At 36.1% G+C, this 25,287-nt stretch overlaps 1 protein-coding gene and 1 long non-coding RNA gene across 2 annotated transcripts; one reads left to right on the top strand and one right to left on the bottom strand.

Moving 5' to 3' along the window:
• Window positions 1–20,398, top strand: LOC121890411 (tetraspanin-8-like). The gene is made up of 8 exons (XM_042402640.1): window positions 1–72; window positions 15,166–15,228; window positions 15,429–15,548; window positions 16,558–16,632; window positions 16,731–16,826; window positions 18,473–18,580; window positions 18,802–18,885; window positions 20,112–20,398. The coding sequence occupies exons 1-8, from the start codon at window positions 16–18 to the stop codon at window positions 20,181–20,183; spliced, it is 675 nt and encodes a 224-aa protein (XP_042258574.1). The 5' UTR covers window positions 1–15; the 3' UTR covers window positions 20,184–20,398.
• Window positions 18,507–25,278, bottom strand: LOC121890416. The gene is made up of 4 exons (XR_006093774.1): window positions 24,761–25,278; window positions 22,823–22,849; window positions 18,755–18,879; window positions 18,507–18,597 (listed from the first exon to the last, which is right to left on the bottom strand). It is a non-coding gene; the product is annotated as an uncharacterized LOC121890416 (long non-coding RNA).
• Window positions 25,279–25,287: the final 9 nt, after the last annotated feature.

The following is a 25,287-nucleotide window of genomic DNA, read 5'->3' as shown; positions in this document are numbered from 1 at the left end:
AGGAAAAAGAAAACCATGGCTGTTAATAAGTGCATCAAATACCTTCTCTTCTTCTTCAATTTCCTTTTCTGGGTGAGTCTGAAAAAAAAAACAAAAACACATCACTATAACAATGTATTTCTATTACTTAACACAAGTATTAAAGTCACACAGAAATGTCTAATAGTGTCATTATTAGGAATGTTTCTGACTGTGAGGTTATGTTTGAGTCTGAATCTGTTTATTTTCTCACTTAAATTGTTTTAATTTTGCCACAGTTTGATGCAGAGTTCATTTATTTCACTCTTGTTCAGTGTTTTATCCTTGCATTTGAATAATTTTGTACATTTGAGAGGTGTCTCTACCTTTCCTTAGCCTGAAACTTTTCCTAAAGTGACCCAGAATATAGAAAAAATGAAATATGTAAGCTTTTTTAGTCTGGGTTAAATTTGACCCTTATATATATATTCAAACATTATAAAATCACTGTTGTTGCATCCTTCATATTTAGTAAAATTCATTTAAATCATCATGGCTGTTATGTTCGCCTGTTTTAGGTAACAAAGAACCATAATATAGTTTGATTGTGAATATTTCACTCCATAAACAAATTGTGTAAACCCTAAAGAATACTCTCTCTGCTCTCTTAAAGTTTCATTATGGATTAATCACCCATTTAGTAAATGAAAAGTAGATTTTAGGCTAATTATGAGGGTTAATTGCAGAAGTGACATATTAGTGTCATTGGTAATTCTATTTTTAATTCTTTTTTGTTATTTTCTACCTTTTTGTCTGTTTTTGTGCCACATGTTTTTGATTCAGTTTTTTTTTTACATTTGACATCTTTTTTTCTCTTTTATGCATTTTTCTATCTGTCTGTCTATGGTAAACAGGTGTTTCTGTATTTTATCTTTTTTAATATGTGTGTTTAGTTATTTAAACTACTTTAATTGTATTTAATTTAGTTGTTTCTGTGAGCAGCTGCTCTGGTATGACCACCATCTGTCTCCCTCCTGCACTTTTTTTTGTTTCTGTAATCCTGTCAGAAGTGTAGAACAGGTTGTGTCGGCTTCTTATTCTCTTCTCTGCCTCTCCCTCCACAAACAAACACTCAGGTCTCAGTTTCAGGGCGTGGTCGACCACTCGGCCTCGTCCTACGCATCATATCACTCATAGCACTCCTCCACCTGTGTTTAGAGTTCAGGTTGCAGTAAACGTCATTGTTGGACAAAATCAACAAACATTTTGTTTGGAGTATTTCCTAATGTAGTCAGTATTTGCATTAGTTTGAGTTGGCTTCATGTTGGGAGGTTCCCCATTAACCAAATGTTCCAGGTCGGTCAATCAGTAGCTCTGCTTGGTCATTTTGGATTCAGCTTTTGCTCAACACAAACCTCATGGTGCTTCTTCTTGAGGGAGGGCAGAACAGTTGAATAGAAATGCACATATCGTTGTTGTTATAATAAAAGGTGGAGGTGCTGCAGGGAGTTTACCAAATGAAACATGGTGGTTTTATTTGTTTCATGGAGTATTTGTTCCCCAATAACCGCTTAAGAGATCCTCAATTACACAACTGTTGAGTTGCAGGAAGGTGCCTTGTACTGTCTTGACCCTGAATACTAATAATAATAATAATAACTTTATTTGTATAGCACATATCAAACTAAGAACATTTACTTAAGTACTTAAGTACAATTTTGATGTACTTGTACTTGAGTATTTCCATGTGATGCTACTTTATACTTCCACTCCACTACATTTCAGAGAGAAATATTGTACTTTCTACTCCACTACATTTATTTAACAGCTTTAGTTTTCAGATGAAGATTTGACACAATGGATAATATAACAAGCTTTTAAAATACAACACATTGTTAAAGATGAAACCAGTGGTTTGCAACCTTTTTGGCTTTTGACGTCTTACAAAAAGCAGTGTGTAGTCGGGGTCACATTTCACAAGTCTATGAGTTGTTAACAGCTCCACCAAATAGTGATTTTTCCCTCTAAACTTCTCACATGCTTTCATTTCAATAAATGTTCAAATGATCCAATATTTCAGCAAAAATCAAAGATTAGAGAAAAAGTCCAAAAACTGAAAACAGATTTGTGTATCAGAACTTTGTTTTTTCTTCTTTCCTCTCCCATTAATCATCTCACGACCCCTCAGATTTATCTGCTGACCCTTTGGAGGGGCCCGACCCCTAGGTTGATAACCACTGGACTAAACTAGCTAACTGTATATAAAGTAGTGTAAACTAGCTCCACCTCCAGCAGCTACAACAGTAACATGCTGCTCTAACACTGATGCTTCACTATTAATAATCTAATGATGTCATATATAATAATATATCAGTCAGAGGGACCAAACCACTACTTTTACTGCAATACTTTAACTACATCAAGCTCATAATACTTATGTACTTTTACTGCAATACTTTAACTACATCAAGCTCATAATACTTATGTACTTTTACTGCAATACTTTAACTACATCAAGCTCATAATACTTATGTACTTTTACTGTAGTAAGATTTTTCATGCAGGACTTGTAATGGAGTGTTTTTACTGACTCACATTGTACGAGACAACAAAGACAGAGTTGTTGGTGAGATCAGGGAAGCAGTTGTGATGCAGCCTGGTTTCACTCTGCTGAATCTGATATTGAACTTTCAGAACAGGATGACTTCACTTTGGCCTTTAGATGTGGCCGTGCTGCCTAGTTTCTGTTGAAACACTTCCTGGATGACCTCCTTCTATACGGAACATACTGAGATGAACTCGATATCTGTCATCTCATCTTGATGCATCTGAGTGTAAAAGTGTAAAATTTGCGTATTGATGATAGTATTGAAATAGCATATTCTTTCCCTTACTGATAAAAATGAATTAATAAAAAAAAACCCAGAGATAATAGTGACTAATAGCAAACGTTACCCATATTTGGCTACATATTGCTGAGTAAGTGACATTACTGAGGCAGCTGACTAGTATTACACAATGTTTGAGCATCAAACATGCACATACCAGTGGTTTTATTACTGGAGTAAAAGAGGAACTAAATACCGTAGCTCACCACAGGAGATGTTGTCGTTTCCTGCTTTTGGTCTTGTTTGGCTCGCTCTTAGTCAAATAATGCACCTGATGATGACATCATTAAAGCAACTGAACTGAGAGCATCCTGGGAAATGTAGGAACATTCAGTGAGTGTGTCTTAGAGTTCTGCACAGGCCTAAAACTGGGACCCGAACCCGGCGTGAAGTTATATATTGTTGTTCATATTATTTCTCCTTCAAAGACAAAATAGCGTTATTTTAAACCACTGGTTCCCAACCTGGGGGTCCTGACCGCTAATGCTTCACGGGAGGCATTCTTGATGTTAAGGGGTTTTAAATATGTAATTGTTACTTTTAAAGTTTATATTGTTATTTAAGATATAAACTTTAAAAGCTCCCACAAGGTTCAGGGCGTGGTGTAGACAGGCAGCGTATTCACAGAGCCTCCACTCTCTGCTAAATAGCCTCGTCTTACATCAGAAAAGGTACGCAGTTAAAACACCCAAAAGCTAATAGATCAATGGCCAAGCATCAGGGGGAAGAGAACAGCAAATGTGTCCGAAAGAAGCCTATTAATTATGTATGTTAGTTAAAAATAAAATAAATAAATAATACAGACAGAGAATTGTATAGAAAGTTGCTAAAATATAAGGAAAATTCATCCGTGATGCGCTGCAACATTCACAGGAAATAATCTTCTCAAAATTCATCTAAATTACTAGTTTTACACAAACTTCCTGCAGTTATTAAGTTCACTATTTGGGTTAATTTTACAGTTTTTCTGTACAGTTGTTGTTATGCATTGAACATAATATTAAAACATTCAAAAAATATGTTAGTTTGTCAGGGATCATCAGTTTACTCAATGGTAAAATAGGGGTCCCTTAAGGAAAAAGATTGGAAACCACTTTCAGCAGATGGATGTGTAAACAGCCTTCTAGTGTCTCTGTACAATCATCATTCTCCTCCATTTCTGAATGGATGGAGGAGGACTTTTCATCACAGATACATGTCTTTGTTCAGCAGTTATGGGTGCTGAAATTTGTTGGGTGTGGTTCAGACTTGTGATTTCAAGACTCTACACCAGCATTTACATGTACTGCAAAATCTGGACCACAACACACCAGAGACAAATTCCACTGATTACAAGGTTCATTCATAAATTACATTAATTTAAAATTAGGTTTTCATACTCCTGGAACAAAACCTGGAAAGTCCTGGTTCATGTTAGCTCTCTAATTGGGGTTCTGCTGATCTTCTCATCTCACCTCCCTGACCACCCAAAATTAAAATTTGTAACTGACAGAGATGGAGGTGAGGCTGTAAAACCCAAACTCTAGCCTTCAAAACATTCTCCAAAATACCAAATGACATCCTTCCTGTTTTTCTGTCAGGAGGGAGTGTGCCAGAAATAATTCAAACAAATCAAAAGTCCAGCTTTAGCTCTGTCTTCTGTTTAAAATAAAGTCAGCCCTCCTGCCTGCTGAGATCATCTCAGTCCGTCTCATGTTCCCAAAAGTGCTGTTAGATCAATGTTAACTTGATTCTAACCACTCAGTGGACATGGTGGACATGATGCATTTACCTAATGATGATGATGATGATAGTGAGGGTGGAGTAGGGTTGTTGTTTACTATAAAGCCTGTTTACCATAGTTTTTAACTTGTGACTCTACAGTAGCTTTTAGTTGCTAAGTGATGCTTCCCATCTGCTGAAATACATGGTCATGAACCTAAAAGATGAACAGGAATCAAATGCGAATGCTGTGAAGAAGATCATGTGAATTTGGTGGATTTTTGAATTAAAAACAGCAGAAAAATGACTGTTTATGCTTAAAATCTATTTTCCTTTGTTAACTGTATGCTTAAATGTGCAATCACAGATTTTTTGGCCACTTGGGCACAGCAGAAACAAGATGCAACACTGACATATCATCAGCTTTTAAGCTGATATGTTGAACTTGTTAGCAAACAGTTGCTTATTTCCACATCCAGCAGTTACGGAGCAACATTATCATTCATTTGGAGTCGTGTTTCTGTCCACCTGGTGAATGTAAGTCCAATATTCACTCTCTTTTAGCTCTGTTTTTACTCTCTACCAACTCCTGAGGGAAATATCTAGCTCTTTAGCAGCTAAATGCTCCACTATGTTCACCAGCTAATCTACAGCTAACTGTGTGTGTTTGCCGTTTGGTGCTGAGCAGGTAGTGTACAGTGGCTTTTTAGAGCTGAAAATGACGCTATGAGAGCATTGAGAGTGAACCAGAACAGTAAAGTTGCAGCTGGACAGCTAAACAATTAGCTGAAACTCGATATAAAGCTCCATCCTTGGCATCTTTATGGCCTCACCATCAGTGGTCTCTGTGGCACTATACAGACAAACAAACAGTGTTGATTTACATCCTGCGAGAGAAGAGAGATAACCAATTATCTGCAGCTCTTCCTCTGTACATTAACGCCTGTTAGAGTGCAGAGTGCTCATATCCTCCATGAATAATAGATGCTGTGTTCAGGGACCATCCCAGCAGAGGAAAGAGATGATACAAACAGAAAGAAAGCATGTTTTAGCTCTGCAGCAAACCACAGTGGACAGTAACTAAATACATTTACTATAGTTGAAGTAGCAGTACAGGACTGACGTGGTCCATGTATGTTGTGGTTGTTCCTGTCAGAAACCAATTTTGATGAAAATACTTAAACATATCAAAAGATTAGCAGACTTCAAAAACTTGTTTTTTGGCGCCTTATCAGTAAATTGGTTTTGACTTTTTGACGTTCTGGTTGGTTTTCATCCTCTGTATGATTCATTTGGGTAGATCTGAACAGAACAATTATACTCAGACCAAAACAACTGCACAGAGACCCTTTAGAGGTCCAGTCACAAATGAGCCCTGGAGAGGTTTGTTTGTGGTGGGAACATGATTTGACCTCCATCTGACCGACTACAAGACTGCAAGTTTGAGCTAAAAGGCTCCCATAGCCAGAAGCTGTGTGAAAATGAACCAAACCAACAAGTTTACCAAGAGCAACTGAACTATAAGTTTGAAAACACCCTATAACATAACTCCTTCTACGGATTCAGCACAGAAACAAACCAGATAGAGAACCTTTCCGTGATTATGTAACTTGCTGCATCTTCAAACTGTTGAACCTCGTCGGAAACTATTTATGTGAGATGGTTTAGATGTAAAATGAAGCCTGACTCATCAGCTGCATGGCCTGTATCACCTTAGATTGATTCATAAACTGATTTTGGTGGATAGTTTAAGAGAAAGACAACATTTCCAGAATATTAGGTGGCAATCTGGATCTATTTTGGATACAAAAATTAAACACACTATTGCCACATGGACTGAATGAAGAGCAAGACTTGAGGTGTTTCCTTTCAAGCTGAGTTTAACTGTTATTATTTAGTTTTGATACAGTTTGTTGGAAATTATATTGGAATTTGATTTTTGGTTTGTTCTTTCTTGCTGGATTGGTGTAAAGCAAACACAGGTGGCAAAGCAGGTTACACAGATGATGGCTTGATTATCCAACAGGATGCTTTGTGACATTTGGAAATGTATAAAATGTGGTTTTCAACCCTGTTTAGCCTCTGATGAAGGCGTAAGTCGAAACGTTGAGCTTTGATGCAACAGGGTGCTGATTAAATAAAGAAGTCCTGCTCCGTTCTTCCAGTTTGAACATTAGAGCCCAGCTAGTGTGTGTCAGGTGAAGGAAAAGTGCATATTTGTGTAGGTTGTACAACCTACTGAATGATGTTAATACCTGATGAGTCAACCAGACTTCAACAAGGGCACAAACACTGTGGGATGACTTTGTAAGGTTTGGTGGGTTTGTGACTGTACACACCTAACTGGTTATTACCTGCGTCTCTGCTGTAATTGTGTGTGTGTGTGTGTGTGTGTGTGTGTGTGTGTGTGTGTGTGTGTGTGTGTGTGTGTGTGTGTGTGTGTGTGTGTGGGGGGGGGGGGTGATTGTGTAATGACACCATCTCGTCAGCTCGCTTGCTTGGTGGATTTCAAGTTAATCCAGTAGATCAGTTTGTATCTCAGTTACAACTGACTGCCTGTGAGTCACTGCTGAGGAACGAACTGCCCAGAACCGGTTTGATCTGATCTGATTGACTTTTGTGATCATTATTGTTACTATGGTATTTATAAATTGTTTCCCAATTTCCCATATATTGAAACACTATAAACATTTTTTATCAGCTGTAATTCTAATTAGATGTGATCTTGATTTAATGTATTGTTATTCTTATCAACTGGAATCCAGATTTACATAATCTTGATGAATTGTTATTGTAATTAGCCGTAATCCTGATCAGAAATTATTAATTGCAACCAGATCCTGATCAGGTGTAATCCTGATTAACTGTAATACTAATCAGACTTAATCCTGATTAACTGTAATACTGTTCAGAAGTAATCCTGATCTGTCAACTGTAATCTTGATAAATTATAATACTGAACATTAGTTTTAATTCTGATCACTTGGAATCTTGAGCTTTGATCCTGATTAACTTTGATTAGATGTAATCCTGATCAAACATAATCTTGATTAAATGCAACCTAATCCTGATCAATTTGTGATTCTGTTCAGAAGTAATCCCACTAAACTATAATTCTTTTCCACTGTAATCCTGATCGATTGTAATATTGACGAGTTTTAATCCTGATAATATGGAATCTTGATAAACTGCGATGCTTTTTAACTGTAATCCTGATCAGATGTAATCCTTATCAATTGTAACAGTATTTAGAGGTAATCCTGATTAACTGTGATGTTTTTCAGATGTAATCCTGATTAGGTAAAATCTTGATTGGCTGTGATCCTGATTAACTTTAATCTTGATCAGACGTAATCCTGATTAACTGCAACCTAATCCTAATCAATTTGTGATGTTGCTCAAAAGTGCTCCTGATCAATTGTAAATATAATCCTGACCAACTGTAATTATAATCCTGATCAACTGTAATTATAATCCTGACCAGGTGTAATCTTGAACAACTGTAGTCATTATCAAGTGTAATCCTGACTAGTTTTAATCCCGATCACGTGTAATCTTGATTAACTGTGATCATGTGTAATCTCGATACCTGTGATCCTGATGAACTATAATCCTGAGTAATTAAAATTCTGATTATATATAACCTCGATTTACCATGATTCAAATTAACTTTAATTCCCATGAACTGTGAATCTGATTAATCCTCATCTGCTGTTATCATGATCAACTGTAAGAATGATAAACTGTAAATCTGATTATAAACTAGAAACCGAATCCTAATTAACTGTAATCCTGATTCACTGTAGTCCTAAACAACTGTAATCCCAAATAAATGTATTGCTGATCAGTTGTAATATTGACTAGTTTTAATCCTGATCACATGAAATCTTGATTAACCGTAATCTCGGTTAATTTAACTTCTGATCAGAAGTAATCCTGGCTAACTAGATCAGCTGTTATTGTCATTAACAGAAATCCAGATTTACTGTAGTCCCAAATAACTCTAATCCTGATTATTTGTAATCTTAAATAATCCTGATCAGATATAATCCTGCTTTCTAATAATTTGCTCTGATTCAGTCTATAAAACTGCTGTGAGTGCAAAAGGGTGTGTTTGTTTTTCACACCCGTTGACCTCTGATTGCTATGTAGCTCTGCAGGTTTGGCTCTGTGTGTGTTTGTGTTTCTGAGCCATACAGTGATGCAGGTTTTAATCTCTCAGTTTAAACCTGCCAGATGTTTGGGTGATAACAAAGGTCCACAACTCCGTACTGAACTCTGAATGTTTGCGTTGCTCTTTTTCGCTCTGGCGTGACCCGCCTGTAACCGCTGGCAACCACTCTGAATGAGAAAGAAAAACGTTTTGCGTGGGTGTGTTTTTTTTATTTCCACTGATAAAGATTCAGAAACAGGTTTATTGCCATTTAGGTTTGCACATAAAAGGAATTTATCTTGTTGTTGTGGTGCATTACAATCAAAAAATGGAAGGTAAAAAAACACAAAAAACAAGTGATCATAAATATATAAATAAAACTGGAAAAAAACACATTTTAAGTGATGAAAAGAGCTGTTAGAGTTTAAAAATATAGTACAACATATTAGCAGGTAATAGCAGCAAAGCAGGAAATCACTCCTCCCACGTCCAGTAATAGACTGTTTCCTGTTTCCAGTCAAAGACAGGACACTCATTTTCATTTACCTGTTTTTTTTAATATATTTAATATCTTTACAATTCGCCATGTGTTAACAGATGACTGACAGAAAAAGAAAGAAGCTGTGTTTACTTTGTCGTGAAACAGGTTTGATCCTGCAGTCGGAGCAGTTTCTCTGTTATCTTTAAACTCTGTATGAGGGCCGACGTCTCAGCAGCAGCAAAGCTGGTGTGAGCAGAGTTATGAGGGTTGTCTTTTTTTCTCAGGCGATGTTACCACCAACAAGCTGTTTGTCTTTGTGTTTGTCGTTCAACCAACCTGAATGTCAGCAGTTCTCTCTCTCAAGTGAAAATAGTCAACCGCCTCCAAGAAAGGACATTTATATTGTGACAACTTTATTTTATTATCCGGCCTGTTGTGAGGACATTAACAGAGCCATAAAAATTCATACTTCAGTTGCTGTGACTAGATTTTTGATTAAGAGTGGATGTAGGAGCCAAAATATGTTGTTATTTCTGTTTATATATTGACGTGGGCATCACGTATTGCGTCACTTATGTTGCTTTACACATGGGTGTGGTTTCCTATTATTTAACCTGTTCACTTAGGTGGTGGCGGGAGTTTTTGGACAAAGGGAGTTGGTAGAGCTCTGATATTTTCTGTTGACCATCACCATTGTCACCATCATTACTATCATTACCATCGTCTGTTCATCACTTTATTTTCACAGTCAGATTGCATTTTTTGTGCAATAGCTGATTGACAGACTCTTTCATTTTTGTTTATTTTTTCAATAAAACATCAGTAAAACGTCATCTGGACTTGGGGATGGTTTTGTATGGACGTGTCACATATGGGAGACTACTAAGTCTCTTAGCAACCTTTTTTGAAAAGTAGTCGCTACAGTGGATATTGTAGGAAAACAAATCATTAATTATTCTGATCCATTCATTAGGCCCTGAGGCAAAAGTTTGTTGTTGGTTCCCCTGTTGACCCCCCATTACACATGGTAGTACTCTAGAGCTGAGATGATTAGGTGATTAGTCAATGTATGACAGGAAATTATGCCAAAACAACCATTTTGATAACTGATTCATCCTTCAAGTCTTTTTTTTTTAACACAAAATGCTAAAAATTCTCTGGTAGCAGCTTCTCAGATGTGAATATTTGCTTGTTTCCAGTTTTTCATGATAGTAAACTCAACATTTTTGTGTTTTTAACTGTTGGTCGGACAAAACTTCTGAATATGTTCACTTGAGCTTTTAGGGACTAACGATCAGCATTTAATGGATCAATAGTTGGTTGCAGCCTTACAGCGCTTCTGTCCCTCAGTTTTCTTTGTGCAATTTGGTAAAAACACAACTTCACAACAAATGAGCTCAATAGAAACTTAAAACTATTAAAGTCTTCAAACTAGATACTGACACAGAATCCCTCTTCAAGACCAGGACCACAAGACGGAAAATGGAGGACCTGTCAGAGTTCAGATTGGACATCAGTGCTGCTAATTTACAACAAATTGTGATTAATCAGATTATTATTTAAACCCAAATGATCTGAGGTAAACCTGTGTTTTGCATGTTTGTTAATCCAGCCTCGGATCTGGTCAGTATGAACATTTTGCGACTTTTCCTTTCATTATGATGGGATATATGGAATTAAATGCCTTACAAAACATGCTCTCTGCTGCGAATCAGTTGTATATAAATGCAATTTCTAAATAAAACTGCAGAGAATGTCAATCTTGACCCCATTTATAAGAGGCCAGGGTGTTACTGAAACTGTCATTACTGAATAATTGATATTTTTATGACTTTTTATTTGAAGTTTTAGCTTTATTCATTCATTATTTATGTCCGTAAAATTTGCTCTATAAAAGTTCCTAAATGTATCTAAATGAAAATGCTGAAAACTGTGTGTGAGGATTTAGATGGAGACCTTTAGTGAGTGGTCAAAAACATCATCAGACTGTGACTGCACACTTTCATTGGTCATGTGTGTGTGTGTGTGTGTGTGTGTATGTGAAGGTGTGACTCAGGACGTTAAAACCTCAACACATTACTCAATCAGCCTTTCAGCCTGAATAAGAGTATAAATAGTCTGAGGGTGTGGTGGCATGATGTGTGTGTGTGTGTGTGTGTTACCATTGAGAGTACAGAGGTCATGTCCATTTTTTCTTTATCACATCGGTTTCCGTTCATTCAGAGGTGGAATGAATGATTTATCACTTTTCCTTAAATGTAACCTCAGTGTTTATTTAGAGTATAAAACACTTCATGTACAACTGCAGCACAACATGATTTACATTTTAAAGTATGATAGAGAGGTAATGTTTAAGGTAAATCACAAGTGTTTTCATTATCGATTGATCTGGTGATTAATTGGTTTATAAAAAGTGTCACAATAGTACAAATTTTGTCTTAAAGTCAGAAGTTTAAAAGCCTGAGGGGCTGTCATCACATTTCAAAACCTAAAGATATTTAATTTAATTTTAGACGTATGAGACAAAAAAAAAAAAAAGGAATAAAATCTGGACAAAATATATAATTCTTAAACATATCTATGTGTATCTTTCTATACATTCACATATATTTACAATGGATTCAGACCCCTCAACACTTTATTCTGTAGTTGATTTAATTTTAAATGGATAAAATTACCATTTTTTTTACCCATCAATCTACACTCAATAATGCATAATGACAAAATGATTTTAGATATGTTTTCAAATTTATTAAAAATCAATAAGTGAAATCTCTCATTTACAAAAGAATTCATGTATATTGGTATATTATTGGCCTTTTTTGTTTGATTCAAATATTAACTGTTTACTTGATTTTTCTTAGTTTTCTTATAACATGTACAGCTTTTATAATGGCTCGATTTTGATAAGTGCTGTATAACTATTATAATTATATATATATAATAACTATTATTATGTTGTTACATAATTAAGTAAATAATTAAGATAAACAGCAGAAGGAAAGTTAAAGGTCAGAAATTTAACTTTGAATTGTAAACTTTCATCTCATTTTACCCAGATGATAAAATATAGAGAGAGGTTTTTAAAAAAAAATTATGGTGAATTATTATTTTTCTTATTGCATTGTAATGTGCAGTTTAAAGCTTTTTTGTAAATAATAACAAATTTGATTTGAAGTGCCTTTCACGTAACCCAAGGACCCTTAACATAAAGAAAACAGCAAAAACTGAAAATTAAATTAATTTAAAAAACATATAAAATCAATAAAACACATTTAAAAAGTATATTTGTACAAATAATGACAAAAAAACATCTTTTATATTCTGATAAATACACAGAAAACTGCCTGTATGCTCAGGCCGGAGGAGTGTATCTCTCTATTTGTCTTCATCCATGTCATCAACATCAGCTTGTAATTAGCTCTAGTTTAGTCTCCATGGAAACGCTGTGGTCTGGTCTCTGTTTTATGGCTCTGTCTTTTCTCTCCTGCGTGTCAACAGCTCAGAGGATGAAATATTGATGGCAGACGATTACACACAGTAGCGTGTTTGTGTCGGCTAATTGTCTGAGTGTTGAATAATGCAAGTCACTCAGCAGCCCTCCTGTAAACCACCAGAGTCCTGATCAGGATCAGCTGGTGGTTCTGTCTTCTCAGTTTGGTTTATTGCAGTGGTGGAAAGTAACTAAGTACATTTACTCAAGTACTTAAGTACAATTTTGATGTACTTGTACTTTACTTGAGTATTTCCATTTGATGCTACTTTATACTTCCACTCCACTACATTTCAGAGGGAAATATTGTACTTTCTACTCCACTACATTTATTTAACAGCTTTAGTTTTCAGATGAATATTTGGCACAATGGATAATATAACAAGCTTTTAAAATACAACACATTGTTAAAGATGAAACCAGTGGTTTTCAACCTTTTTGTCTTTTGACGTCTTACAAAAAGCAGTGTGTAGTCGGGGTCACATTTCACATGTCTATGAGTTGTTAACAGCTCCACCAAATAGTGATTTTTCCCTCTAAACTTCTCACATGCTTTCATTTCAATAAATGTTCAAATGATCCAATATTTCAGCAAAAATCAAAGATTAGAGAAAAAGTCCAAAAACTGAAAACAGATTTGTGTATCAGAACTTTGTTTTTTCTTCTTTCCTCTCCCATTAATCATCTCACGACCCCTCAGATTTATCTGCTGACCCTTTAGAGGGGCCCGACCCCTAGGTTGGGAACCACTGGACTAAACTAGCTAACTGTATATAAAGTAGTGAAAACTAGCTCCATCTCCAGCAGCTACAACAGTAACATGCTGCTCTAACACTGATGCTTCACTATTAATAATCTAATGATGTCATATATAATAATATATCAGTCAGAGGGACCAAACCACTACTTTTACTGCAATACTTTAACTACATCAAGCTCATAATACTTATGTACTTTTACTGCAATACTTTAACTACATCAAGCTCATAATACTTATGTACTTTTACTGCAATACTTTAACTACATCAAGCTCATAATACTTATGTACTTTTACTGTAGGAGGATTTATCATGCAGGACTTTTACTTGTAATGGAGTATTTTTACATTGATGCATCTGAGTACTTCTTCCATCACTGGTTTATTGTTGGACAAAGAACCTGGTCAGAAAAATGAAAGTTCTGCAGAATTTAGTGTTTTAAGTTTTTTTTTCCACTTCTCTGTCTATTACATACAAAAACTATGTGGGACTGGGTGATCGGGGTGATACGGCCAAAAAATGTAATCTCAAGTTTTTTCAGGCTTGCACACTGAAAACCACTGGGTTAAAATTGACCTAGTTTACAATTAATTTCATTAAATTTTATAATTTAGGTATTTTACAAATCGGACAAAACAAAAATTCAAATTAATGGAATAAATTTGAGACATCTAGTTACATGATAAGAGAAGCTCTTCGATATAAAACAGTGACTTTTCATCTGTTGGCTTTTACAGAGCTGCTAATATAAAGTGCAAAAACAGTTTGTGGAAGCATTTTCCTTTGAACAGGAAACTATCTTGTTCACGCTAGAAACTACAACATGTCAGAAAAACTACTGAACGAACAGTCTTGGTGGTCTTGCAGGTTACCTGTAGGGCTGCAACTAATGATTGTTTTCATAATGGATTAATTGTTTGGCCTATAAAACATAAGAAAACAGTGAAAACTGCCCATCACAATATCCAAGAGCACAAGGTGATGTCATTAAATGTGTTGTTTTGTGTGATAAAGACAATATACAGTTTACCATCATATAAAAGCAGGAAAAGCAGCAAATTCTCACATTTAAGAATCTGGAACCATCAAATCTTCTGAATTTTTGCTTGAAAATGACTTAAATCATTAAGTGATTATGAAGATAGTTGCCCATTAATTACTAATCGTTGCAGCTCTGGTTACTTGTGTGCCGTAGAGTTGTTTGCACTTCTTTATTTTTCTAGAGGGCACCACAAACAATCTTGTGTGAGGCAGAAATTTTCATGTGAACCCTAGAAACGATGTCATAGTGAGCACTAGTTTCTTTTAGTGCACTTCAGGTGAGATCTGGTGCGCTGTTTAAATCATTTAGTGTGCAGTAGTTTTTCATGGTTGTTGGTTAAATGTGGACATCCAAAAAAATGTGGACAACCCTGGCCAGGTTGAATGTGAATGTGTCCATATACTTTTGTCCATGTAGTTTATTTGATGTTGTTTAGAATCTATGTATCTGGAGTTTTAGAGATTAACTCGTGTGCATCGTGTTGTAGAAACTGAAACCTCCTTTCTGTGCAGCTGAAAGTGTCTCACACACTAGAACATTTTGGATTCATTATTTATGTGAAAGTTGACATTTTTCCAGATTCAGCTGATGCAGGTTTTCTCCACCAGGTGTCACCAGATTTTCACCAATAAACTCATGTTGACGCTTCTTGCACCTTTTTGTAATTTAAATCTCCTCTGTCTCTCTGCAGGTGAGTGGCTGCATCATCCTGGGTGTGTCCATCTACCTGAAAGTCAGCAAGGATGGAAACCGGGTGAGAGTTTATTTGAATGAATGCACCTTCTGCTTGCATATAAACCTCAAAACTCTGCCTGATTGGAGGATTTTTCATCCTCTAAACCCGTATAAATCTTCACCTACACCTCAGAAAAAAAAAACATTTTTTAAGAAACCAACTTTCTGTCTCTCAGTAATCTCTTATTTCAACATTGATTGACCGTCTCCCTCCTTCAGATCACCAATGAATCTCTTCCCGGCATCGACCTGATGATCGCCATCGGAGTGATCATCATGCTGCTCGGCTTCCTCGGCTGCTGCGGCGCCATCAGAGAGAACCGCTGCATGCTGCTGCTGGTGAGGATCATCACATTATTGTTTATCTGTTATTTGGATATTTTCTGACTTAAATTATGATTTTGTTTTCATTTCATACTGAATTATCTTATAAAAAGTTTCATGTTCAGACTAGGGCTACAACTAACGATCATTTTCATCTATTGATCCACAAAATTTGTCCACAAAATGTCAGAAAACAGTGAGAAATGTCTCTTATAATTTCTTAGAGCTCATGATGACATCTTCCATTTTTTTCCTGATTTTCTGTTTATCATCATGTACGACACAGAAAAGCTTCAATTCCTCACATTTGACAAGTTGCAACCCGCAAATGTTTGCTTTCATTTCTTTCTTTCTTTTTTTTTTTTTTGCTTAAAAGAATTACGAGAAGGATATTTATTTCATGTCAGTCGACTAATTGATTAATTGAGTTATTGTTGCAGCTCTAGTTCAGACAACATAACAAACACAGATGCATTTGCGAAGGTTTTTCTCAGGTTTTTGTAGAAACAACAAAGTAAGAAGTCACAAAAAAGTCTTGTTTTAGTATTGAGACTGAAACCAGTTTCTGTATTTAAAAATATATATAAATATATATTCGTCTCTGGCTGAAATTAGTGAAACCAAAACTTGATATTCTTCCCTGAGTTTAGCCTTGCAGGCAGCTCCTCCTGCTGGACTGTGTCTCACCTGTAACTAGATCTGAAATCTTACGCTTACAGAAATAATGCAGATTTATATCAATGTAGCAACATATTTTGATGAAGTTGTACTTCCCATAATAAAGACAGACTAAGCAAAAGTTAGAAATGTTTTAGTTTTAGTTGCTAAACCAACATTATGGCACTAACTCTCTACATTTGAGTTAAAGAAAAGCAACAATCTGAGAATTTACAGTAATAATTTTTCTAAAACAACATCCTAGTATGTGTTTTCATGCTGTTAATATAATGTAATAATGTGTTTAGAGGCTGTTTTGTCAAAGATAACAGAACTATGAAAAATGTCTTCCGTCTGTATCCCTCAGTTCTTCATCAGCCTCCTCGTCATCTTCATCCTCCTGCTGGCGGCGGGCATCCTGGGAGCCGTGGGCGAGAAGAAGGTAAAACAGGAAGTGCTGAGTGTCCTCGTGTCACCTGCGGTCTCGTCAGTTTGTTCAGACGACCGCTTGAAGCTTTTACGTTGCTTTTTGTCATGCAGGTGAAGGATTGGGTGAAGGAGCGTCTGGAAAAACTGACCCCGTTGTCCAAGCAAACAGACGATGTGAAGAAAGACCTGGAGAATCTGCAGCAGAACGTAACACACACACACACACACACAAACACGCACACACACACACGCAGTCGTGTTTCCATCACTTCAGGGGACATTACATTGACTCACATTAATTTCCTGGAGACTCTAGTAATCAAAATATGAAACCCGAGTGATTGATTTGTTATTTAAGGGCATAAATCAGTGAGTTGTGTGACTCATTTATCTGCAGTGTTCATCATGTGCAGACAGTGTCAGACAGAATTATAGTTTCTATAAAAATGTATTTTTAATAGTATTATAAATAAATTCTTTTCCCTTTTTTATGATTCACTCTGAGGGAGATTCAGTGCTTTGGACATTTTATGTTTCCCTCCTGTGATGTCACAGATACTCTTGTAGTATCACATGAAATAAAACTAGATTCTGGCACCTTAACGGGATAATTCAACATTTTTGGGAAATATAATAATACACGTATTCAATTAGATTAGTAGATTAGTAGATTGATACCAGCTCTCATCTCTGTGTGAATGCAAAGTTGGAGTCAGGTAACACACCTACCAGCACCTCTAAAGCTTGTCAGTCAACGTAAACATATGTGGCTTTAGGGGGAGTCATGTGTGTATCAGTCAGACTGTAGTCACCATGGAAACCCACTAGAGGGCGCACATGCATCAGGCTGCCACCACGTTTGTCTCATAGACACTGACACAATACAGATACTACATAAATATACATCACATTGATCAAATCTACAAGTGAAAAAGTGCAGCTGTTTCATTAGTTGTGAACAAACCAATCAGGAGACAGAAGTACCTCAACACAGTCAAAGCAAGTTTATTTATACATTTATACATTATATAATTTATATATATGTACACAAGATCAATTCAAACATAATATACATAAATAAAGGATAAACAACAGACTAGACTTTTAACTAGACAAGCCTTTTAAAATAGGCTTTTAACTTAGATGTGATAACAGATAAACAACTGTTTTTTAACATTATGGAGAAATGTGAAGTTTTACTTGAAGTTTTACTCCTTTTTTTGGTGTATATATATACGTATGTATGTATTTGTAACTTTTTTTGTTTTGCTTTGTTTTTTAAAGTTTGTTTATTTATTTTTTTTGTTTACCTTTTTTATTATTATTATTATTCATTTTATTCACTTATGCACTGATAATGGCTGTATGGATGAACGGACCCTTAACATTGCTTCATTTACACCTGTATTAATGTAAATATTTGAAAAGCTGATTGTACTGTACGACTGCACTTGAGAAAAAGAAATAAAATAAGTTAAAAAAAAAAATTATTGAGAAATGTGGAAGCAAATCAGGAACTAACACATCATCATCAAGCTTTATTTCAGTCTGTAGCACATAAAGAAAAATGTAAATGTTATCAAATCAGAATACATACCATAAAAATGTCAATAAATCCTCTTAGATAAGAACAAAAAGGTGCAGACTGAAGCCAGAGCTTATTATTCCTACAGTATCCACCGCTTCCTTCAAGTAGAGCAGTCAATAAATAAAACACTATTTCACTGAACAGCGTAACGTCCATAAACACAAAATACCACATAAGACCTTATTTGTATACATGAACAGCTGATGAGTAGCTGCTGTTGAGTCTGTTGAACAGCTGAGTCTCATGTGTTGTTTTGTCCCTGCAGCTGAAGTGTTGTGGACTTGTGAACGGAGCGTCAGACTGGGACGTAGTCCCTAACTCCTGTCGCTGCAACGCCACCGATACAGACTGCAAGTCTGGCGTCTACTCCACGGTGAGACTGAAATATCACTGTAGTCCACAGACACCCATCTGTAAACTGCAACTACAGTCTCTCATGTTTTTGAATATTTTAGATTTATGTCCTTCCTTAAGTTTCAAACCTGCAGAGAGATGGAATTTCTTTAATCACATTTAATGAAATGATGTTAAAGTGGACAAAACGTACAAGCATGTGATGCACAGTAATGATGATGTCATGGTCTCATCCTGCAGCCCTGCGCCACCCAAATCATCCGTCTGATGGAGAAACACATGGAGGTGGTGGTGGGAATCGCATTCGCCATCGCCATCCTGCTGGTCAGCACACACACACACATGCAAACACTGTTTTACACTGCTAAAAATGTTTGTACATACAGTATATATTTTGCAACTAACAGTTATTTTCATTACTTATTAAAGTGCTGATTGTTTCCTTGATTATTCGGCTCTATAAAATGTCAGATAATAGTGAAAAACAGCCGTTACAGTTTCTCACAGCCGTCTTCAAATGTCTTGTTTTGTCTGATCAACAGTGAAAAGCCCAAAGTTTACTAGTTTACTATCATGTACGACACAGAAAAACTTCAAATCCTCTCGCTGGAGGAGCAAATTTTTGGTATTTTTCCTTAAAAAAATGTCTGAAAGGATTCTTTGATCATCAAAATAGTTGCTGATTAATTTTCTGCCGATCGATTAATCGACTAATTGTTGCAGACAAACTCGTTTTTTAAGCCGTTTTTTACATTAGAGACAGTTCAGGTTAGTCTTACAGCGGGGCCTAGCATTAGAGTTGATTACAAAATTGAAGCTGTTTATATGATAAATTACTGAATTATAAAATTGGGGGAGCTGGTGGTTCTGGAAGAATTATTTCCCCACTGCAAAGTTTCCCTTTAATGTTCTCCTGAATTAACGTAGAAACGTAGAATTTATACAGATTCATGTTATGACTACAAATTTTCAATGTTTAAACTTTGCCAGAAATCAGGATTTTTCTGTCAGTTTGGCATTTTGAATGATTTTAATCACTACAATACCAATAAGTCTTGGCTCAGTCAGTTGCCATGGGAATAAAACATGACGCTATAGTCACCAAATTCATGCTTAATTGCCCCCAAATTCAAAAATAAACATATTTAAAGGTTTGTTTGATCAGGTTTCTGCTTTTTTTTTTTTTTAGGTCTGATGGTTTTTTCCTGAAATGCACCTTGGGAGTTGTAGTTAACTTCTCTATTTAAGTTTTTTTTGTCCACAGACATACATTTATTGACTCTTTAATCAAACATTTTCTAATATCTTTTCAGTTGCTTTAAGTAGAGTTTCCCACCCTTTTTGTCTTGTGACCCAAGACAAAAAGGTAACATCTACTAAGAGGCAACGTCTACTTCATCATTATGTGATTTTTTGAGGCTGTGGTTGGGAACCACTTTATGATGAGCACTCATACAACCATCAAACAGAAGTAGATTAATACAAAACAAACATAATTATAATATTCAGTGTTTCAGTGTTCTGTTATCTGACGTGTCGTCTCTCTGCAGATCGCCGGCATGGTCTTCGCCATGATTCTCTACTGTCAGATCGGCAGGAAGGACGCCGCCACCACTGCCTGAACACCTGAACATGGCCAGGACCCCTCCATGTCTGGCAATGGCCAATCAGCAGTGTCCAAATGACCCACCATATAACATCCACCTAACCTCAGTGCTACTGTAGCTTAACCTGCGCTTTTATGGAGAAGGAACACACTGATATTTTGGCTGATCAGCTTTATCAATAAACAGATTTTTCACCAAAATTGTATCCCATTAATAAACAGCCTAATGTGTATGGAGTCCTAGAAGTGACAAATAAATGTAAATACATATATATATATATATATATATATATATATATAAATGTTTATGGCAAACATGGTAAGTGCAAAATGAGGAATATAGATGATTTTTAATTGTGTTCCTGGATTGAGAAAACAAGAAAAGTGATAAGAGGAGGTTTTAAATCAAGCTGTAAAATATAAATGGGAGAGTAAAATAAATATATATTTTTAATTAACTGATTAATCAATGAAACTGAAAGCTTTAATTATCTCCGTACTGCATGCACAGAAATGAAACTGATACTGATCTTCTAGTGAATTAAAATTTACAGAATTTAAATATCAAAATATCAGAGTGTCCCTTTAACATTACAGATAAACCTGTGATTACTTTGCACTCAGTGTTTTCGTTCACATTGAGGCCTGAAGGAACAAAATTTAGAAACACTGTTTCTGTCTTCTTCATATTGTGTGGTTTTTATTATATACGGAAGCCCATTACTGCCCAAAAATAAAACAGAAGAGTTAGAAATGTATAAAAATGAATATCTCGTGATAATATTGGAAATCTCATATGAATTATTAATTAACTCAATATAATTACATATTTTCTCCTAATTATGACAAAAAAGATACTCGGATACTAGGCCATAGTTCTGAAGTATTTCTGCTTTATTTCATTTTTTTGTATATGTTTAATTTCTTTTTTGGCAGGAATGGGCTTCCATACTTTATACATAACCATTTATTGCTGTAACTGTCTGTCATGATGCCTGGAAAATATTTCAAAAATACTCATCGTCTCAGGTAGCTGAAGTTGTGGTGTTTCTGTAAAATGTACAACTTTCTCATCTTAAACTCGCTGTTCCATAAACTTCTCAGAAATAAAGATACAGAATATTGATATTATAAATCAATACGCCTTCAATGGGACACTGCTGCACAGATTTAATATATGAGATCACATTGTTTTATTACTATCATATTTTGTGTAAGAGCTGTGGTTTAATCTTGTGCAACAAAACTTGTTTTTTTTGCACTCTGAATCTTGTTGCTGTCGCATTTATGAATTATTAATGAGTTTTGGATTTTAGTTTTTTTTTTACTGGCACTGGTTGAAGTCCTCCAGTATGTGTTTATTTTTGTGTATTTTTTTTAACCTTTTTGGGATAAGTGTCATACTACATAAGAGGTTCTCCATCATTTATATCTTTTTTGTTTTTCCACTGCTACTGTTCCAGGGAAATAAACATTTGAGCAGATTAAGAGTAATTAAAATAGAAATTTCTGTGAGTATCTCATAATTATTATGATGTTAATGTTATATTTAGTTAGTTAAAAAAATATAAACATATATATATTTTAAAATTTTAAGGTGCTAAGTCATAATTTTGGGATGCTTGAGTTGAATTTTTATTTCTATTTTTCTATTTTTATTTGAATTTTTAAAGGACTTCCATATTCAAAAAAAAGTATATGTAAAAGTATACTTGAAAACTCAAAAACAGTATACTGAAATTACCGATGGAAAGAAACCTCTGCTGTGGACCCCCTCTACCCCAAGCAGGACCTCCGAGGGTCCCTGGACCAAACTTTGAAGGACTTAATCTGCATGTCGTAATGAAATATAACAGAGGATGTTGTTTGTTCGCTATCTTGACATACTGAGCCTGATGTGTTCCTGTGTGAGCGTCTGCAGCCTGCTGTTTAAAATGGTTTTATCACTGTTCCAGCTGTCTAAATACAATAAATGATGAAGGGAAGCTCTGCCTGCAGCTGTCTGGCTCTCTGTCTGTGTCACAGGTGAAGTGGTTAAATGTTGAAATTCTGATAAATGCCAGGACTCAGTTCCCTCCTTCCTCCTCCTCCTTCAGATAAATCTAAGCTGTTCTGTTATTGCGGGAATAAAAACGCTCAAGTAACTAAAGTTCACTCTTCAGCATGTAGTCAATCAAGTTACTTGTTATATATCGCAAAATAAACTCAAAGGTTACTTTCTTTTGGAGGAAGGCGCCTGGGCATAATAGAAAAATGAACACCAAAAGCAGACAACATGGGAAGGGGTGAAAGGTCATCGACAAGGACTCAGTAGACGACCGGAGAAAGATCAAGGAGGATATTCACATTCGACACCAGAGACGTATTCAACCACCTGTGATCACATAACAAACGTTCCACACTTCAGGGAAACCTGAGCCGGCTCCATTTTCCCAGTAAGTTGTCCTTTTAGCTTAGATTATAATGTTATATATTCTGTTCATTGTTAAAGAGCCAATTCACACTAAATCTTGTATGGAGGACAAAGAGTGCTGCACTGACCTCTGTAGGTGATGAAATACTTATAAAGTGTAGGACAATAGTACATTGTTAGGTGCTGTACTGTATTTACCTTAATTGAAATATGTCTTTAGAATAAAAAGCTGAACAACTTACCTGAAAAAATACTTGAAAATAGTCACACTGGGGGGCAAAGACCAAAGATAATGTAAAAAAAAACAACTTAAAACAACAAGAAAATGTACACACAAAACTGTCAAATTACTGTAGTGACATTGTCTGTCAAGTCTAATCTTACTTGATTATAATACCTGCCCTGTTAGCGCCATTTAGCTAAAGTAGCTACACCCTGCACTCCTTATTTGGAGGGTCCTGGCTCCAAAAAGAAAAGAAGATGCTGACTAAAAACTGCAACTCTGTGCTTCAGTGTGCAAACCAACGGGTGACGTCACACCTTACTACGTCTGTGTTTATACACTGTTTATGGTTTGAAGGCTGTTGGTAACAGGATGAAGTCTTACAAGCGCCATCTGGAGGCTGTAATGTAACTCACATAGAAACAAATGTAAGTGCTGGAGCTGAAGCCTTGTGAAGTGTTTATGTAACTATGTTCTTACACATTTGTTGCATACTGTATGATGGAAAGTGATGGATGAAATAGTTCCAGTCGGTCACTGTGTATGATCATTATCGGTGTGGGCTAATGTCTCTGATTCTAAAGATAGTTTCAGAAACACCACATGTGTTGAGAAACCAGCAGAGAGCAAGAACTTTGTTTATGACTGTTGCTCACACACACACACACACACACACACATGCACACATATGGACATAAACACACACCCAGACAGTCGGTCCGTCCCCCTCGGTTATTTTTAGTCTAATGTCAACACAGCACTGTGGTTAAATTCCTCTCTGCTCTATTTTATCTTAATATATCTATCCAACAGGGTTCACTGGCATGACACGGTACATAAACTGGCCTTCAATTAACATCCATCTATGTATGTTTATTGCACTAAAATGTCTAAATTTTAATGTATTTTCATGTTTTATTTGCTTATTTTTAATTTATCTTAATGTTTTGATTTTTTGTTTCTGTCCACCTGTCCAATATTCACTCTCTTCTACCTCTTGTTTTTGCCCCTCAGTTCAGCCTCTGTTTGAAACAGGCCGTCTCTTTAAGGCCCGCCTCCTGATGAGCCCGCTCTGTTCTGATTGGCTGGCAGCATTTCTACATACGTTCACCTCAAGTTTTGGAACTTTGACCATGTTGTGTTGCGCCACGCCTTGGTTGATGGAAGAAGTACTCAAATTGTTTAGTTATGTAAAAGTACCAACATAGAAATGCAAAAACACTCCCTTACAAGTAAAATTCCTTTATGAAAAGTCCCACCTAAGTAAAAATAGCAGCAAAATTTAGTTAAAGTATTGCAGTAAAAGTACATAAGTATTATGAGCTTGATGTAGTTAAAGTATTGCAGTCAAAGTACATAAGTATTATGAGCTTGATGTAGTTAAAGTATTGCAGTAAAAGTAGTGGTTTGGTCCCTCTGACTGATATATTATTATATATGACATCATTAGATTATTAATAGTGAAGCATCAGTGTTAGAGCAGCATGTTACTGTTGTAGCTGCTGGAGGTGGAGCTAGTTTACACTACTTTATATACAGTTAGCTAGTTTAGTCCACTGGTTCCCAACCTAGGGGTCGGGCCCCTCCAAAGGGTCAGCAGATAAATCTGAGGGGTGGTGAGATGATTAATGGGAGAGGAAAGAAGAAAAAACAAAGTTCTGATACACAAATCTGTTTTCAGTTTTTGGACTTTTTCTCTAAACTTTGATTTTTGCTGAAATACTGGATCATTTGAACATTTATTGAAATGAAAGCATGTGAGAAGTTAAATACAGTACTTGAGTAAATGTACTTAGTTACTTTCCACCACTGGAACCAGCATCACACCACTGCCGTGTTCACACTGGCTTCAGCCTCAAACCGTAGTAGTTGCTGCTTCGTAGTGACTCAGGTTGTGAATGAAACTACAGATACGAGCCTCTGAAATCAGCTTCCTCCACAAGGTGTCAGAACTCACCTTTGAGGAGAGGATGAGGAGCTCAGACACCTGTTAGCGGCTGACAGTTGAGCCTCGGCTCTCTCACTTAGAAAGGAGTCAGTTGTGGTGATTCTGGCATCTGATCAGTGGTTTTTCCAGTCACGTCCAGTTGGGAGGGGAGCAGGAAAAGCTGGAGGAAGTAGTTAGGCAGAAGGGCGTCTGAGCTGCTTTGTTGAGTCTGCTGTTGCCATGTTTTTTAGCACACATTGTTTTTGTTCTGTGGGGAACTTTGGCACTGTGTTTATGAGACGTGTTGTAGGAATAAACATGTTGTTGTACCGCAGATATTCTGCAGGTTCTCTCGCACTTGTTTACCTTCAATCTTTCTTGTCTCTGTTTTTCTTCACTTCCCCTCATATCTCCGTCTCAATCACTCTCTCCTCTTCCTCTCCTCCCTCTCCTCTTAATTAGATATAATTGTTACCTGCAGTAACCTCTACTTTCCTCTCTTGTTTCCTTCTTTCCTTTCCTCCATTGTTTCTTTCTCTCTCCTTTCCTGTCTTGTT

The sequence above is a fragment of the Thunnus maccoyii genome, chromosome 23, assembly GCF_910596095.1.
Source record: "Thunnus maccoyii chromosome 23, fThuMac1.1, whole genome shotgun sequence".
NCBI lineage: Eukaryota > Metazoa > Chordata > Actinopteri > Scombriformes > Scombridae > Thunnus > Thunnus maccoyii.
The sequence above is the reverse complement of the archived record's forward strand: the minus strand, read 5'-3'. Positions and strand labels throughout refer to the sequence as shown.

Coding starts and splice junctions, on each gene's coding strand:
- LOC121890411 (XM_042402640.1), top strand. CDS start 16: ATGGCTGTTAATAAGTGCATCAAATACCTTCTCTTCTTCTTCAATTTC. Junction 15,229..15,428: donor TCAGCAAGGATGGAAACCGG/GTGAGAGTTTAT, acceptor TCCCTCCTTCAG/ATCACCAATGAATCTCTTCC. Junction 16,633..16,730: donor GAGCCGTGGGCGAGAAGAAG/GTAAAACAGGAA, acceptor TTTGTCATGCAG/GTGAAGGATTGGGTGAAGGA.